Source organism: Malurus melanocephalus, unplaced genomic scaffold (genome assembly GCF_030028575.1).
Source record: "Malurus melanocephalus ecotype Western Australia unplaced genomic scaffold, MMel_1.1 scaffold_0, whole genome shotgun sequence".
NCBI classification, from domain to species: domain Eukaryota; kingdom Metazoa; phylum Chordata; class Aves; order Passeriformes; family Maluridae; genus Malurus; species Malurus melanocephalus.
This window is the reverse complement of record NW_026623232.1, coordinates 3,160,762-3,179,731: the sequence shown is the minus strand read 5'-3', so window position 1 is coordinate 3,179,731 and position 18,970 is coordinate 3,160,762. Positions and strand designations below refer to the sequence as shown.

Below are 18,970 nucleotides of genomic sequence, written 5' to 3'. Positions count from 1 at the left end.
CTCAGTGGACAGACAACGCCTTTTATCCATGTGGGATCCTGCATTTATCCAGTTTTTATTACCCACAGATGTCATGACAGCAGTAGAAAGAAAGCAGAGGAGAGTCACTAGGAATGGCCAGAGAAAGTAAGAATAAAGGCTGAAGATGTAATTTCTTCTTTAAAAGGTTTGTTCTGTTACAGATATATACCCTTTGAAAGAGGCTTTTCTAGTCCTGGACCAAAACTGGATGTGCAGGAGTGGCACAGAATTCTCACAGTACAGATSCCACAGCAGTGCAACAGAGTGAGAACATACACAGCAGAGATTCAAAACCCTCTAAACGCTGAGGCAACACCTGCACASTTGCAAGTGCCGTGGCAGTGTAACATCCACCATGTGCAACACACCTGAATCTCCCCAGGGAGCGACACCCCCAGCCAAGCAGRGCACATGCAGTGTACTGATGCAGTAGCAGCCTCAGCATCCCTCTGGTCGTGTTTGACTCCCTGACTTTTTAGCATGACTTTGGTGCCCTGGGCTCGCTACAAAGCTTGTTCCTGATCSTTAGACAAGTGCTGGTTAATGACTCCTAAGGTGGTCCCTCTCATCAGACCTCAAAATGATCCTCACAGGCTCAGAGATCTGTCCTTGTGCAGACTGTGGAAGAGAGAAGTGTCATGCTACACTGCACCTCGTGGGTGCTTCTAAGCTTCTAAGAGTGTTAAGATTCTTATGGCCTGGCCTTCTGGCTGGAGACCTGGGAAAACCATATTGTGGCCTTGCAGTGCATGAAGGGAGCCTACAAAAAAGATGGGAACAGGCTTTTTGGCCGGGCCTGTTTCTATTGGACAAGTGGTAAGGGTTTTAAATCAGGGGAAGGTCAATTTAGATTAGCTATAAGGAAGACTTTTTTTACAATGAGGATAGTGAAACACAGTTAGAGACTGCCCAGAGAGGTGGTGGATGCCCAATCCCTGGAAAAATTAAAGGTCAGGTTGGATGGGGCTCTAATCCAGTTGAAGATGCCCCTGCCTATGGCAGCGGGGTTGGACTAGATTGGCCTTTATTTCCTCCTAAGTTTTTGTTCAAAGGAATGCCATTCCATAGGAAAGTAAACAAAGGGGTGGAAAAGTGCCGACACTCAGGCAGGCCAACAATAGCTGCAAAAAAAAAAAAAAAAAAAAAAACAAAGTCTTTTTCATAGAACCCTTCCAACAAAAATTATTCTGTGATCCCGCAGCCCCCTTGGGAAACTGACGGGGTGTCAGTAGGGGATGCAGGGCACAATCAGGGCCAGCAGTGCCCAGCACTGAGGCGCTCCTCGGCCTTCAGGGGCCCCGCAGAGCACAAGGGCCCCGAGGGGCAGGGGGACCCCCGCAGGAGAGGAGGCATCGGGAGCCTCAGGATCGGGCAGGACAGGGCAGGGAAATCCCCCAGRGCGCGGCAGGGAAGTACCGACGGGGACGCCGGAGAGGCGAGTACTTCCCCCATGGAAAAACGCCAAGTTSCCTCTCGGCCCCACCTCTTTCCTCCCCTCCGACGCCCCTTCTGGGCGGCCCGAGCCGCTCCGCCCTCCCTGCCAGCGCCCGCGGCGGCGAACAGGACCGGACCCGTCGGTCGGGCTTTGAGTGGCTGGAAATTCCCGTCCTCGGCGGCTCCTCCCCCGCAGAAATCCCCCGGCCGCGCTGTATATGCGAGGCGCCGCCGCCGCCGCCGCTCACTCGCAGCTCCCGCAGCCCCGCCGCCATGATCAGCGCCCGCCGCGCCGCCGAGCCGCCCGCCATGGATGCCTACGAGCACCCCAAGAAGGAGCGGCCCGGCGCCTTCCCGCTCGACGACCGCCACGACAGCGGCCTGGACTCCATGAAGGAGGAGGAGTACCGGCAGCTGGTGAAGGAGCTGGAGGACATACGGCTGCAGCCCCGCGAGCCGCCCGCCTGGGCGCAGCAGCTGACGGAGGACGGGGACACGTAAGTGGGGGTCGAAGAGGGGCACGGGTGGTTGGGACACGGTGGGGATGTCAGCACGGCCGGTCCGGGACAGGATGTGCTGSCGGCGGGGCGGCGCCGGGCTGGGCCGCGCCGGGAGGGAAGGGAGGGGGTGCGGAAAGTCCCTGGAGCGGCGCCAGGGAGAGGCGGCTCCCGCGGCCGCGGAAAGCCCCGGCCTCGCCGAAAGCCCCGGCTTGCGACACCCGCGCGTGACCCGGCCGGGCCTGCCCGCCCTCCCGGGGCTCAGCGTGGCGTCGGGGGCATAACGCGTCTCGCTTCATTATTCCTTTTTTGCCCCCTTCAGTTTTCTGCACTTGGCCATTATTCACGAGGAAAAAGCCCTGAGCCTGGAGGTGATCCAGCAGGCAGCCGGTGACCGGGCTTTCCTGAACTTCCAGAACAACCTCAGCCAGGTACTTTCACCTCGACAGCCCCAAATCCGGATCAGCCCCTGGCACACCCACACAATCCTTCTGGGGAATTCCCCCAAAAAAGTCCTTTTAAGTTTTTTTGTTTTAACTTACGGAATCAATTGAATCAAAGCCTACATTCAGGAAAGTCCCCAGCTGGTTCCAGCGGGTATTGGTACAGTGCTTCCTCTCCCCTGAGAGAGTGGCATTTGACGCCTGCATTTTTCAAATATGATGCAATGGTTTGCATCCCTCTTTATAGAGACGTTAATGATAGCCTTCATACCAACTGACTGTTGGTTTATCCAGAGAGCCCTAAGTTCATCACTTCCAGATGAATGGGCAACTATACAACAACTTGGGAAGCACAAAGAACTGAGTTTATGGGGCGTGCTTTTATTTGGTGGCACMAATCACCAAGTGATCGAGGTCTGCTTGTCCAGTGTTGCTGCCAAGTTCGTGATGTAACTTACAGTCTGCTTTTGCTCTTCCACTTGCAGACTCCTCTTCACCTGGCAGTGATAACTGATCAGCCCGAAATCGCTGAGCATCTTCTGAAGGCCGGATGTGACCTGGAAATCAGGGACTTCCGAGGAAACACCCCCCTGCACATTGCCTGCCAGCAGGGCTCCCTCAGGAGCGTCAGCGTGCTCACGCAGCACTGCCAGCCACACCATCTCCTCGCTGTCCTGCAGGCAACCAACTACAATGGTACGGGCACACACCTCAACACCTGATCTTGGTCTGCTGTGCTGAGGGTAGGATGGTCTCCAGTAGATCTCAAAGACATCTGGGGAAGCAGAGGAAGGATTATTATGYCCGTTTGAGAGTTGAGGAGCCCAAAGCATGCAGCAGTGTCTGATTTCTTTAAAAGGGAACTGTCTTATAGGCCTTCTCACTGTTGATTATAGTCTCTCGTGGCTTTGAATTTTGCATTTTTAGTGAGTACCTGTGCCATGCTCCTCCTTTTTTTGGTTCTAATAAATTGCAGTCAAAAACTGGAATAAAACTTCCAAGAAATCTTTCCAAAATCCAATCCTGTTATTCATACTCACTGGGGGCTGGAAAGCTCTTCTGAAAAACACCCTTTTGCCATGGATGAATTGCAAATTTAGATATCATTCTGGTCTATCATCTTGACTTTTCAGTAATGATGAGGCATTGAGTTAGACTTGCTCAAGTTTTCCCTTTTATGTTTTTCAGGACATACATGTCTTCATTTGGCATCTATTCAAGGATACCTGGCTATTGTTGAGTATCTGCTRTCCTTGGGAGCTGATGTAAATGCACAGGTATGTAATGTGTACCATGAATTTAACTGARTGGGGCTCTGTAGTGTTAAGAATCAACAGATGGGACAATGGCTGTGCCTCTGCTAACATGCTAAACCTTATGCTATTTTCACACAGGAGCCRTGCAATGGCAGAACAGCACTACATTTGGCAGTCGACCTGCAGAACTCAGACCTAGTGTCACTTTTGGTGAAACATGGGGCAGACGTGAACAAAGTGACCTATCAGGGCTATTCCCCCTATCAGCTCACATGGGGAAGARACAACGCAAGCATACAGGAACAGCTGAAGCAGCTGACCACAGCTGACCTGCAGATGTTGCCAGAAAGTGAGGATGAAGAGAGCAGTGAATCGGAGCCTGAACTCACAGAGGATGAAGTAAGTAGCTGKTTTCACCTTTTCAGGAGAAGAGGAAAATCCTGTCCTGTGTAGGGTTTTTTTTTGTGTTGCTCTGATAGCACGCCCCAGTGTAACAGATAGGTATACAGAAGATTATGCTATCGACAATCAGCAAAATGACTGATGGGGCAAGCATATAAATAGAGTAAGAATAAAATGTAAAAAATAACATGAGGAAATGGAGGTTAACTTCATGTGACATGGTTCTCTGAGCACCGTTCTGTGGCTGACGCAGGACCTCATGTAATAAAATTCAAGTTAGTGGGTGGTTTTCTCCTCCCCAGCATTTGTTTTTCTAACATTCTGGGTCCTGCATTAAATGGTATATGTAACCATTTTGGTATAGAAATTTATACACAGCTGAAGTCTGGGCATGCAGAATTTGGCTGTTATCCCRGAGTGGATATGATACTTTAAGTAAGATTTTTGCATTAACAGCTTTTTTTTTTTTTTTTCTTGTAGCTTATATATGATGACTGCCTTATTGGAGGACGACAGCTAGCTTTTTAAAGCAGAGTTTTCTGTGAAAAGAAGTGACTATGCATATAGAAAAAGGACTGACTTTCTTCATTTAAAAAGAAAGTCACAGTGTGGAGAGAAAAAAGAGAAAGGAAATGCTACGCTGCCCAGCAAGGAGRAGGAGCGCATAATTGTAACAGGACAGTTCCAGAATCTGCCTTGTGTTTAAATACAGGAGTGGGATGTGTAACATCAGTACAAATCTGTGATTATTCACACCACTTGATAAAGAGCCACATAGCCAATCTTCTCAGCCCTGCGAAGGTAACAGACTGCACATCCAACCTGCTCATTACAGGGAGCTTTCTTGTGGCATTAAGTACTAGAGGGAACATGTCCTTCCGTGGCAAGGTGGACTCCTGCCAGCACCCCTTCTCAGAGACTCTGCGTGTTAATTTGCGTTGGGCTGGTGGCAGTGCGGTCCTTACTAACTGACCTCAGCTGCTCTCCGTGGGGCGTCCCAGGTTGAGGAGTGAGACCAAGGGACTGGTGACCTCTTGGTTCTTAGGAGAAAGTAGCAATAGTGTTAACTGTGGGCATTGGAAAAGTGTGTTTCACACCATGTGTGTCATAATTGCTACACTTTTTAGCAATTGTATATTGTGTAAATAMTGTACATTCTTTGTTTTTAATTATTTTGTTACATGTGAGCTATGTATTTATTAAAAAAAGTCAAATTGCCATACCTAGTCTGTGAAATGGTTCATTGCCCATCTCCCTGAGATCGTGGGAATCCACCTGGTTTGCTTTTTAAGAAACATGTAACACCTAGTAGCCCARTGGGGTCACAGTCTTGGGTTTTAGGTGATTCACCTCAGAAGTGATAAGACATCTAAGCAGCTTGCAGCTCTCAGCCCTTCTGCTGCAGCTAATTTTGGAAGCARACGTAGGTGTTGTTTCCTGCACCCGCTGCAGCAGGCGGATTGTGGTGCTGGGATTCCCCCTCTCTCCCAGCACAAGGCTGCCAGCCCACTAGAGAGGGGTTTTTAGGTTGGTTTTGGCAGCACCCACCCCCCTGCCCTCATGGCACTTTTTGTTCCAGCTCCAATACTTTGTAGCTCTTTCCAGGGGAGGCTGGAATTTTGCAGCACAGCCCCATGTCTGCTCACCTCTTGTTTATCACCTGGCCCAGCTTCGGTTTGAACTGTGACACCTTTGGAATTTCCAAAGGGGATTTCCGTGGGAAGAGGGAACACCTCCCGGGACACAGGACACGTGCTGCTGCCTTGCGTGCCTTGAGCTTCAGGCACGGGGCATCACCACTGCAGGAGCTACAGCTCTGTCCAATCCACAGCAGTGAAGGATGTGGCTTTTACCGCTTCAGTTACTCCTCCGGTTTCTCTCCAGCATTCAGGCAGACAGAATCACTTTGCCCAAATCCTCTCCTCCACTTACTTATCTGCTGGCAGTGCATCACAGTGCAGGAGTACTTCCAGCCACAGATTTTTGAGCTGGTTGTGTGTCCGTGTAAAGGATGGGTTGTGTAAAGGGTGTCCATRCCCTGTTTATGCCGTACAYCCTGGATGGAGATGGGAGCAGCAGAGCTGCTGACGCAGGATGGAAATCTGCCAAGAGTGTTGGCCAGGGGAATTCTGTGCTGCTGGCACCTGGCCCAGCTCAGGCTGTTGGAGAACACTGTGGCCCCAGGTTGCTCAGGGACACCCATTCCTTTTTCTGCCCTGCTCTTCCCGAAGGGCTCCTGACATGTGATCTGCTCTAAGGGGCTCRCTGATACAAGGAAGAACACCGCAGCTTCCTAATTTGCATGGGAGCCAGAGACCACAGTGGAAAGGATAATATAAAATTGTCATCTGGAGTAATTTTTGTTTCTCTTCTACTCTCATTGCATGAGCAGGACGCAGGTATCTGCACTGAAATTTCCTTCTGGCAGACACAGCCACATCTGCATTGCAAACCTGCATTTTCCARTTGTGGGACTGGATAAGAATCTGCCAAAACCTTCTTGTTGGGAACTCACCCTGCACTCTGACCAGCCACAAAATCTGAGCTGAGATTAGTGACTGTGAGAGTAGTGACTGTGGGAGTTTGCTCACTTGCTGCTACAGGTTTTTCACCAGCAAATCCCAAGTGATTCCACAGCTGGAAATGGAAACGGCAATGTTCCTCATTTCAGTTTCCCCTTGCAAAACAGGAGCTGGAAATGCTGTCAAGGCCCTGCAGAGGCATTCAACAGCTATAGCTATCAGTGCACTGAAAGTCCTTGTGTACACGGCTGGACCAGGTATGCAAATATTTAAATAGATACCATCTGAATGCAAATACTTCTCATTTGAAGGCCAGAGGGATGGAGAAAAAAYGCACTTATCAGTAGTACCAGGCTGGYCAAGTAGTTTCAGAGGCAGTGGTATATTCTCTGCTGCCCAATGCAGTATTTAGACAAACAGTRTCTAGAAAGGCACTGCTTACAAGAATTCTGCAATGATTTAATAAATTAGGCAAATGTTCTACTGTATGAGGAAGTTTTGCAGCTAAACAAATCATTGCTGAAATACCACATGCAGGTTTTGCTACTGTTTGCCTCCACCCATCATGCAAAAGTAACCACCTAACATAAGCAGAGGAACCAGAGTAAAGCAAGAAGACAGAGATTAATGTGAGAATATGTTTGTTAGCAAAATAGGTTGGGACATGTTGTGTATTTGTGCGTTGCTAGTGCAGGATTACTCACTGGAGAGCTTTGTCTGTTTACGTGATGATATGGGAAGATTATCCACTGCAGGACATCCCCTGGCACCCCCAGTTTTGAAYGTGTGCCCTTAACTGCTGCATGTCCACCCTGTCTGCCCTTTCCACACCTAGGCCTTTAGAAAGATCCTCTGAGAGTGGTTTTGGTAATGACCTGCCTTCATGCTGTCCTCTTGGCACTCTGGCAGATATGTTGCATGGTCCCATTTGTAGGACACAGAGCAAGAGCTCCTTATGCATTTATTCTTCCAGCACCACCTTTTTTATTTGTTCAGACAGCATGGCTGCTATTTGCAGARCACACTAGCTTGTTCTTGCTTCTACTGCCAGTGCCTCCCCACACTGATCCAGGRCTCAAAATTCCATCCCAGCACCTTTGCCATCTGGCCTGTGCGGCTCTGCAAGCTTCAGGTGCAGCCATGCTGCTGCATGTTGAGGTCCTGTGAAGCTCAGGTTTAGTTTCCTAACTGGTCCTCTCTCCATGAGCCTGCTCACTTTCCTCAGCCCCTGCCATGCCTGTGTCCTCTGCTTTTATTGCCCTTGGCACTCGTATCTGCCTCTGCCTGTTYTTTTCTCCCTTCCTCCTTTTCCACGTGTCCCCCCCTCCCTCTTCACCTGCAGCACCAACTCATTCACTCGTCATTACATTACACAGCATGAGGTTACACTTTTGTTTCCAGCCTTTCCCTGCTGCCCATTCTTGTAAATCTCGGCGATAATCCCAAAGGGATATTCCCATACTTCCTTATATTGCACACGAAGAACAAAACTCCTCATTTCCTTCCACACCCTCCTCACATTCCAGCTCACTGTAAACCTTTTTCACCCCAACCACAACCAAGATGCCACCTTCAGCACCTTGCAGCCTTCTCAGCATCAGCCCTGGATTCCTCAAGAACAGATAAAATACAGACTTGCCAGGGTGGAGACATTGGACAGCAGAGCCCAGGGCCTGATTTTTCCACCAGCAATTCAGAACTCTTCTCTGCCATTCCCTGCAGCTTTGGAAAGTGTAAAAAGCAAGGGCAAAAAGCAGCCCTGCACCTAGGCACATGCACAGGGAGGCTTCACTCTCCCTCTGGCTCCAGTGCCAGCCTGATCTCTGCAGCCGTGAGCAGACAGCTTTCACCATCCTCCCCACCTGCTCATTCTGCCATGGGGTCATGGGGCAGCACAAATGTGCTCCTTGCACACTGCTTGGGCTGGGTGAGCTGGTTGACACACAGATGTGGGTGTCTCTGCTTCCTGCATGGAGAGAGGTCTAACTTAGAGGCCTTAACCTTGCTGTCTTCCTCCTCCCTTCAGACTTTTGACATTACRAAGGGGTCCCTATTGACTGATTAGCATTTTACACATGAAGAAGGACTACAGGTGAAGGCAGGGGCCAACAGACAGTGTTTAGCAGCCACGTGTCCTGCATGCAGCTGGTGGACACATCTACCTGCCTGCCCCTGCAGGACTTGATGCCCCAGAAGGCAGAGAGGTCACCAGGACCCTTAACCTATCCCCAAGACTGGCAGCCTCACTGCTGCTGACTTTGCCCCAGAGCTTCAGTTCAGATTTGGATGAGCAAGATGATTGAGTGAGGAAAGGAAAAGGTGAAACTAGAAAAAATAACAAAAACCCAAAAACAGGGAAAGACACTGTGATCTCCAAGGAGGAGGACAAGAATCATTTCTTTTAATGGGAAATCTTTAATGATAGTGRACTGTGGGCCAAGCAGAGGCCCAGCACAGATCATTTTTCTGTGGAAGCTGAGCTGTGAAAATAATTAAGCATCKGGTTGTTCCTAGAAATAAGAATTGCAAAACAGAGTGTAGGGGTGGCAGGGAAGAATCTCTGCCTGGAGGAATGGCTACCCTCTGTTCATGGAAGGGTCTTTTTCCAGCATTGGTGCCCTCCCAGCAGGAGCGCTTGGCTGAAGATTGAGAAGTGCAGAGCATCCCGAGGGATGAGGAGCGGCAAAGCCCTGCCCCCTGACGTGACCCGGACAGCTCTGCCCTTCCCCAGCAAATGCCGCTCGCAGCTCTGGCATCTCGCACCTCCCTGTCCCTTTTCTGAAGCGTTAACAGGAACAAAAGGTTCCCTTTAAATGCTGACACATTTATCAGGCCATAATGCAAGAAGTTTAAGTCCAGAGGGGTTGAAACAGAAACTCCCCCTGATGCCCTGGAGGTTTGACTGCCTGCCCTTGCCATGATCCAGCGCTCAGACTTTCCCAGGACTGTCTGCTCATCCAATTTTCCAAACAGGACTTTCCAGTCCTGTCAGAAGAGAGCTGGGATTTTCCCTGCTCACTCCTTTGTGCAGTTTTACCCTGTTACCAAGGCCATAAGCCATGGCACCGAGCTCCATTTCCTCTCCGGCTGCGGGAGTGCAGCCTCCTGCCTGCTCCAGGGGCTTCCTTACTCTGAAGGAACAAGCCTGCACCCCTTTAATTTACATCCTTTTCCCATTCACAGTTTTAGCCRGTTCAGATTAATTCTCCTGTGCATCTTTCAAAGGAAGCTTTTCATCTCTCCAGCTGAAAGCGCAATATGAGCAAACGTATAGTTCAAGAAAGAGCCTTAAAACACAAATATTTTTAACATGCATGCACTCCTTGAAGGGCACACAGCTACAATTACAGTGCAACATTTTAGCTGGTTAATTATTACTTCTGGATTTCAGTAGCTTGAAGGAGGGAGTTTCCCAAGGCTCTCCAGAACACTGAGTGAGCGACGCTTTGTTCTCACTGGGGAGTGCTCAGGGGTCAAGTGAGAGGCAGCCCCCCCGAGGAGCAGGGAGCAGTGGGAAAAGAGAGCCGGGCCCCGGTGTTTGCTCCTGCAGCGAGAGAGGASCGTGTGATGTTTTCCCTCTCTGCGTGGGAAAAGGACGCAGCACACCTCAGTGGCAGCTCTGCATGCGTACTGAGCTGAGGAGGACCGAAAGTCGTGAAGGATGGCTGCCCAGCCAGTGAAACCACCCTTTTCTTTCCATTTTTACTAAGTGGATGGGTTTCCATTCCGGTGTGCGTCAAGGCTGATGTTTCTGGATTTCTTCCAAAAACTTAGACCTGACCTCTGGCAGCATCTTCTCTGAGATGTTTTGCTCCAGCAAACAAACGAACCAACCCTCCCCCAAGCTGAATGGAGGCTACTTAACCCAGGCTGTGCCAAGCATAGCTTGGGGAAAACACTCCCAAGGCGGGGAATTCAAACCCCCTTCAGCATACTTGATCTCTTCCTCCTCTCCAACAGTCCATGAATTAGGCTGCTAGAGGAAAAAAAAAAAAAAAAGTTAGTAAAACACACAACATCTTCTGTCTGTCCATCCACCCCAGACCTCTATTTGCTCCTGCCTGTGCAGCCTTGCCCCCAGGAGTCACAACTGACATCTGCCTTCCCTCTCTGACTGATGACAATAAATTYCAGTTTCTCTTCTCCACACTGCTTGACTGCCAAGGTGATCTGATCACCCACTTCCCTCCACGAGAAAATCCTGTATCTGAGGGACTCATGAAGTAAGGAACTGATAATTCTGTTTCCTTTTTCAGGGAAGTCCATGCAAAGCAGAAAAGGGAAACCACGCMGTTTACTTGGCAGCTGGCTTCCTTCCAGGAGCAGTCCCTGACACAAGGTGCCATGACCAAGCAAGCCTTCCTAGGCATGGTGCTCTGGGAAGCCTCTCCCTAAAAACAGCTGTACTGAGGGGCAGAAGGCTGAGGACCCAGCTGCATCCATGCACTGTACAAAATCAGAGTGTCACATTAGATCACATGGCAGCTCCCTGCCACTAGTAGGACCACAGATATTTCTTTCAAAGACATGTGTGTAAGTGTAGAAAATGTGAGCACAGATGCTCTGCAGCATCCTGGGAACGAGTGCCAGTAACTCCAGATATTGGAGATATCAGATATCTGATACTTCTCTCAAATTTAAGAGCAAGTTGAATGATTCAAAATAGCCATTTTTTTCTGTTTTGCAAATGAAATCACAGAATCACAGAATACGCTGAGGTGGAAGGGAAGGATCATTGAGTCCAACTCCTGGCCCTCCTGGTGGCCCATTTCTTCCTATCAGATGTTTTGCTCTGCTTTTAGTTAGAAACAATGAATTTTTTAAAAAAAATATTTATGACTAAAACCATATTAAGGACTTCCCACGTGAAACAGATTATGTCTTTAGACTCAGAATACAAGAATTTATTCCATTTTTTTCTTACTCATTGGAAACTTCAGATGTTTATTTTCTCACTCACCTGAAAAATGTTTCTCTTCAGCTTTTGTGATTGCGACATAGCAGAATTTCCTCTCCCACTCTTTTTCTGAGTCATGTGAACTGGACATACCTCCATCCTGGGGCTGAAAAGCCAAGCCCCAAATTTGCATCCAATTACCATCCATATAATAGCTATTAAACTCCTTATGCTTGCATACGGGCAAGTCTTCGTTTAGCCTTACAGCTAGCAGCCTTCCATCAGGTCTGCTTGGCTCTGCTTTCTCTCAACCTCCCTGCATCCAGCCCCCTTCACCTATTCCTTCTACCCACTGACTTCACCTTTTGGCTGCTCTAAATATACCAGGAAGAAAACTCAGCTCATCAATTTTCAAAATTGATCCGTTGGACACTTCTGTGCTGAAGGTTTTGGGGCTGCAACACAATCTGTGTCAGGTGTACAACTTTTGGATTGTAAACTGATGCTGATTCTGACACCAACCAGTGTCCTGCCCAGGACTTGGAAGATATCTGGACACTGATTCAACCCACGATGTCATGCCAATGTGCATCCCCCAGAGAATGTTAAGTATTTCCCATGCAGGTGCTTTCATTCAGCAACAAAGCAAATGCAGCTCAGTGTGTCCTCTTCCTGGAGACAAGTCCCTGGTGTTGCAAGCAATTCATCGTGAAAYACCACCACAGATTGCTTCTCAACATCTCAACCATAAGAAAAATGTTGTGTCTGTAGCTATTCTGCTGACAAGACATGTGAGATCAATGAAATGTGCAGAGCATGGTCCCATTTAACCTCATCTGTCACCAGAGTGTGAAAATCCAGAGTTCAGGGCACACAGATCCTGCAGTGGATATAAACAGTCATGACATTCAGAAGCAAGCCAGCTTCAAAATGAGAGCAAGCACTGCAGAAAAGCCCCCTTTAAAGGGTTAAAGCAGAGAGGCTCCTTGTGCTTTTAACCTCCAGTGAATGGAGCAGCTCACCTCCCCTGAACTGAGCCTCCAAGAACTCTTCAGAAGGCAAAGTGAAAGCTGGCACAGCAATGGAGCTGCTTTGCATGGAAGGAATTTCATTTTAACTTTTTTTTTTTTTTTTTTTTTTTTTTTTTTTTTTTTTTTTTTTTTTTGTATGAAGCAGAGGTTAGGAAAAGAAGCAGTGGTGATACATGCAAATATCTGCAATATCTAAGATTCAGCAGGGAACATGCTTAGCCCTGTGGTCCCTGAAATGTATTGTTGTGCCTTGTGATTGACATGGATTTTGCTGCAGTGACTGACCTCTCCCCTGGCTGAAAAGTCATGAGCCTTTATCCCACCTACACCAGTTGGGTTTTTTTTCCACTCCTACTCAGACAGGATCAAAAGATGATCTGAAGATCTGCGCTTAAAAGAGAGAGCTCCACACGCATGGCTGCCTTACAAGCGATGCAGAAGGAAGAAATTGTTTGAACTGTGTGTATGTGGCACGAGCTGCATCAAGCTGCAGATGGGATGATTCTTCTCGTGTGGTGCAGCAGCTGCACTGGTGTCTCTGTCCCTCTTACAGCTGATAGCTAAATCATTCCTTACAGAGCTCTAATCATACACCCAATGAACTAACTCCTGCACAAACCCAGTGCATCTCCCTTTTGGYAACTGGCAGCCTGCTGGGCCCTCTGTCCCTACACAGCACCTCACAGATGTCACACACAATGCCAGACATGCTGCTGGCACACTTTTGAAAGTCCCCAGAAAGGGCCTCCTCTGCAAGAGCTCTGTGCTTCCAGCTTCTGCCAACTGGGGCTGCAGATGTCCTGACAGAAAATCTCCCTTTGAGAAGACAGGACAGAACAGGCTGATCAATAGCAAAGGAATGACGGAGAGGGAAAGAGATGTTTTTGTTACAAAAGCAAACAGCCAGTAATTTAAATAAGGAATTGTAGTAACAGCAGTGAGTCTGACTGAATGTGGTATTAGCCACTTAAAATACTAACAGTACAAATGTACTCAGTCCCCAACAGGAAAATTAGGTACAGATAGTCAGTGATCTATGCTGCAGCATAGAACTCTGTCTGTTCCTTAACACCACTGAGGACAACGAGAAAGTAAAACATCACCTGTTTTCAAAAGTAATGYGGCACAGTCAGACAATGGCCACCTCTGGCTCCATCTCTGCTGTTCATCATGTGTGTAACKGGGGCAAAGCCACTGCCACCCCATCCAGCTCTGCTGCTCCTYACCCAGGCAGGTTGCATGTGCCCCTTAGGGCACCACAAACCAGCAGACACAAAATGTTGCTGCAGGACATGGAGCCACAGCCCACACAAGCTTCTGCCCCACAGCTTCTCTGCCCCATCTYTGGGCTGCAAACTCCCCAGGGCAGGGACTGCCTTTAAAGAGATATTTGCAGAGYTGCCTGGAGCACAGTTGCTACCTGTCCTCTCCCATGCAGAGCCACGAGGAACATGAACTGCGAAAACCATCAGCTGCAGTGTTAAAGCAGCTACAAGCATACCTGCTTTGATTTCTGCTGGGACAGGCAGGATTTGGGCTGTTTCTGTGCACTGGGCCTCTCTCACGTGCTTTAGGCTCYACTAAATGAGCAGACTTCCTCCAGCAATGTGCAGTAAGGTAAGTAAAAGGCTGTGGACTCCAGTAACCGGAGCTATGTGGAAATTCAGGAGGATTTCTTGCTGGGCAGGGGCCCTGCGGTATGACGGGTTTCACCTTTGCTCAGCTTTGCTGGCAGAGGCACCCAATGCAAATGCTGCTCTCTGAGCTTTCACACACGGGACTTTCAAAAGGTTTGTGCTCTTCAGAAAAAATGTATAGGATCAGATTTTCCTATGGCCCCCAAGTAATTTTATTAATCACCGGGACTAATCTCAAACGTCTTTCAACACTGAGAAATTCCACTTAATCACAATCTGCCCTGCTATGACCTTCTCGGCATCAGATGGAGAAAGAAATGGTGCAGCAAGGACCTTAGTCACACTACTGCTGCTTCAAGGCTGAGCTGGGGATTGGGACATGAATCATCTTTGCCTTTTCGTTCTTCTAAGGGAAGTACAGAAAAYGACTGCTGCTCTCAGAGTAAAACACATAAAGCAGTGACAGGTCTTCCTGTTTCCATCTCAGRTCCCTGCTGTGTTCTCCTTCCCTGCACCAAGTTGTTTCTACAGAAAAAGCCCATCTCTCTTTCCAGCCACTCCTTGGAGATTTGTTTACCATGTCTTAGCAAGTGCAGAGCCACACAGAGGAGTTGCCCAGAAGCAGTGTGAATTGCAGGATATTTTCCAGACAATCCAGTTCCTCCTTACAGAGACCTTTTCCGCGTGTACAGAGGCAAAAGGGCAGTGGGATGTGGTGCTTGGAGATAAAAGCCCAGCTCCTTGGAAAGGTGTAAGCGTGGCAGTGATAAGCATTGCATCACCCCACTGCTGTGTGCCTGCCGGCTTGCACGAGTCCATGGAGCACGTCTCTGCCCTGAACAGAGAGCAAGGGGCTGCCCACACAAGCAAAGGGGAATGTCAAAGGCAGAGGTGCACACCCAGCCACAGGTGTGCAAAGGAGCTCRCTCAGGATCAGAGGTCATGACAGATCTGTTCTGTGAAAAATGTTTTCCATGTTCTCTGCTTTTGTCCCCCTAATCTGAGGCACACAGAAAGAAGCACAGAAAGAAGCACAGCCTAGGACAGCAGATTGTCCTTTTCCCATAACAGAATAACTGAGCAAGGCTTGCTCCAGGGCTCTGTAAGACAGTACTGTAATACAGATACAGAAACCCATACTGCATAGAAGGACAGAGGACAGCGGGAACAGATGGAATATTTTGCCCCTCTCTCATCTACTGGAAAATGCATAACCACAGCTCCCCATGGGTGCAGCCCCTCAGAAGAGGATTAGATATCTTGCTAGAAGAATCCAGCATCTTTAATCTAGATATGCTTTGAGCAAGGCTTAGGGGACACAAGGCTGGAGCTGAACCGTACACTAACACCCCCCACCGCTTCAGCCTTCTCCTGCCTGCTGAAACGTGAAGCTCTTGTGGGGCAGGCTGCCCCRCACGTCAGCCATGGCTCCCTGCCAAAGCATCCAGGATCTGCAGCCCTTGGCCCCGCAGCTGGAGCCAGGTATGCTGCTGGGCCTGCCTCTGCAGGCTGCCTGCAAAGCTGGATCCCAGCGCAAGGCTTGGGCTCGGGGGCCAGGCAAAGCATGTGACTCGCTGCGAGCAAGCTGGGTCATGGTTTGCTGCGAAACACCCACAGTGCACTGCTGGGGAGAAATCCCAGCACGTCGCTTGGGCAGGCAGGGGTTGCCCTATTTCTGTTTGGGGTTTCCTGGCCTGACATAAAGGTTCCTGTGCTGAGGGAAGCTGTGTGAATGTGGGAAGCTTGGCAGGTTACATCTTGGGATCTCGGGCACACGAAGGGACAGTCTGCCCCGTACGGCCAGGGCACATCGGCTGCACTTTGTGCAATCGAGAGTCCAGGATTTCCAAACACTCAGGTGACTGGACACAGCTGCTGTTTTGCTGGGGTTGCTCAATGTCAGCTCAGGGTTACTGGTCTGTGCYGAGTGGATCATGTCCAGGGAAAAGGTCAGAGGAATTCTCCCCTGCAGAGGGCCTGCCAGGGATCRACCGAGCCCTGGTTTGGACAGAAAATTGCAACTAATTCAGCAGCGACATCCRTGCATGGAACAGCCTGTCATTAATTTTGCCACAACTTCCTCTGTTGTCAAAAAATTTGCACTCAAATGACATGAAAAGCTGGGAATTCCCCTGTCCCCAAACGTTTCTATCACCCGAATAAAATCACCTACACCACAGACCATCAGGCTGGATACAGCTCTCAGGACACACTCCAGCCACACAGCGATGCCAGTGCTGGGACACAGGCATGCACCCAGCCTGCAGAGACACACACAAGGAGGGTGTGCTTTTGCTGTTTCAATCCCAATGCTCTCCCTCTTCCTCCCAGCCCATTACCCCCCTGGAGCTGCCAGCCATGGCCAGTCCTGGCTTCTGACAGCTGACACTCTGACCACACGAGTTCCTGTGCAAAGCAGGTTTCTCAGCTCACCAAACTCTTGTCTTTTGTTTGATTAGATTTAACAGCTTGGAGGAGATAAACCAGTCTGTTCCTAGAAGCCTTGGCACAGGAGCTGGCAGCCTCTGCTGGCCACCAGAGACCGCCCTGCAGGAAGGGACTGCCGGAAGTTACAGGAGCAGGGAAGCCCCTGACAGGAGGTTTTGCAACAACATCCTCAGCATCCAGGATGTGGTGACAGGTTCCGAGGTCACTCACCTCCGTCAGCCCCAGCACGTTTACCTGTCAGGCCCTCCAGTACCTGCACATGGTCTCTGGGCACTTGCACAATGTGACAATCCAAGATGTGCTTGGGGCCATCTGAACTCATGTTTGATTACACYTATACCGCAAAACAGGCCTCATCCTCGGAGATGAGCAAACCCATCATTAATGCCAGGGATGATTAACCTTGGGCACACATGGAGCCACTGAAGGAGCTGCTCACATTGCCCTCTGTGCTGCAATTGATTTGCCAGCCAGGCTATTGCAAGCTGTGTCAGRGACACTGGGTTACACRAARAAAACAGCTCACTGAGCAGCAGGCTGAGTTTGACACTTAATAAGGCCATCCCAATCACCAGCCCAGAGGTCTTTCCAGTCTGGTGTGCTGTCTTCAGCTATGACTGGTGCTGGAAATACTGGGATATAAATAACCTCACCATTGCTTGGGCTCTTAGGCAGCCAGTAGGGCAGAAAGATGCTTCTGCCCATGTTGGTGTCTATCTCAACAGCAGCAGGAGAAGTAAGAGCAGAACAATCCAACCCCAGTTGRGGCTTATGCTGCACGGCCAACAGAAGTGCATTGCCACAGGAATGCAGCACCTATTTCATCACAGCTTCAGGAAAAATACTTTCTGTCCAGTAGTGGAAATCAGCACTTGAGCATGGATCCCAGAAGAGATTTAAAACCCTAAATCAGGATGCTGATTGGCTGTGAAAGGCAGTAYCCAAAGCCAGCATCTGGAATGCCTGTGCTCACAGCTCCATACCTCCTGCAAYGTGTACAATTCACTGGTGGCTTCTCTCTGTTTGGCTTGGACAGCCAGGGCTCTGTGTGGGTGCACACCTCACCCAAGGACAGGACCTTTCGATGAGCCCGCTCAAGGACTGCTGGATCTTTACTCCTTCCTGGCCAAACAATCCAATCCCACACTCTTGTACTGTGTGCCTGACCCTGTGCCACCACCCTGAATCTCTGGCATTAGGGAAGGAGACAGCCTGTCCCCTCTTCTCACTCTCCTACTGGAGGTCAGTCTTCATTTCGGTGGAAATGTGCCTGGCAGCCTTTGCACTGCAGGAGAAGAACCCCATTTCTCAGGTGGATTGCCTAGCTGGAAGTTAATCATGTYCACCGTGAAGAGTGTTGCCTCTGGCATATTCCAGGAGGGAAACAGGAATGCTGCAAAAGCCAGTGCTGTTCACACCAGAGCTGAGGAACAGCCAGCTCTGGCCSACTCAGGAGTCGGGGTGTTAAGACAGGCAGATCTTGTAGCAGAACCTGTGAGCAGTGCTTCCAGCCAAGCTCCTTAGCTGAGCACCTCAGCTCAGCACCCAGCTGCTTTGGTTCTGCCCCTCGTGGAGGAGGGCAGCAGAGGAGAGGGTTTACTCAGCCCCAGCTTTGAGGTGGAAGAGCTGATGGCCCTGGTCTGCCTGGCTGCCACAGCACCACATCACAGCTGGAGAGAGGATTGCAGGAGCCTTCCCCTAGATCAGCTCAGACAGAACAAGTCAGGGTGCCTTTGTTTAAATTAACCTGTGTAATTTTGCTCAAAGCAAACACAGGGCACTCTAATTATTACTCCACCAGCCATCTGAGSGGGATAAACCTCCAGTGGGAGGGGTAAGTTAGAGCAGGGAGACTGGAAACCTCTTCTAGAGCTGGGTCCAGAAGAAAAAAAGTCCTTGTGGCCCAAACCATGCAGGAAAACCCACCTAGAAATCCACCAAATTGCCAGGGCAGGCAGCCGCAGCAGCAAGCCTTCCTAGCAGCAGGCAAAGAGGCTTTTGCTGAGCCTAGAGGAAAGGAGAGGTGCAGTTTGTGCACTTCCTATATAAAAAGACAGAGAGGGCCTTGAAGGCTTATCATGGAATGAGCAAGAGAAGCCAGCAGGAATATCTGGGAGCACAGAGCAGGCTGGAGGTAGGAGGGGTCCCCTCAGGTGAGCAATCAAGGTCAGGAGCACACCAGGGAAATAGATGTTGGTCATGCTGGGAGATGGGGCTGCCATGAGAAACTGCCAGGCAAAACAGCAACTGGCACAAACCAGTGTCTGCTCTATTGAAACAGAGAAAATTGAAAATATGGGAAGAGTCTGCTGGCTCTCAGTGCTTAACCTTAGCAAAGCAGCATCGATTTGCAGTGCCCTGCAGTCCCGGAGAGGAGAGGAG

The 18,970-nt window shown here is 49.6% G+C and overlaps 1 protein-coding gene and 1 long non-coding RNA gene across 2 annotated transcripts in view; one reads left to right on the top strand and one right to left on the bottom strand.

The window, feature by feature from the left end:
- Positions 1-2,602, bottom strand: part of LOC130573613 (uncharacterized) — a 32,479-nt gene extending 29,877 nt beyond the window's left edge. Inside the window, exon 1 of the long non-coding RNA XR_008965339.1 lies at positions 2,495-2,602. This is a non-coding gene — a long non-coding RNA (uncharacterized LOC130573613). The remainder of the gene's footprint in view (positions 1-2,494) is intronic.
- Positions 1,594-5,275, top strand: NFKBIA (NFKB inhibitor alpha). The gene is made up of 6 exons (XM_057366071.1): positions 1,594-1,952; positions 2,275-2,383; positions 2,881-3,091; positions 3,584-3,672; positions 3,790-4,050; positions 4,534-5,275. The coding sequence occupies exons 1-6, from the start codon at positions 1,729-1,731 to the stop codon at positions 4,579-4,581; spliced, it is 942 nt and encodes a 313-aa protein (XP_057222054.1). The 5' UTR covers positions 1,594-1,728; the 3' UTR covers positions 4,582-5,275.
- Positions 5,276-18,970: the final 13,695 nt, after the last annotated feature.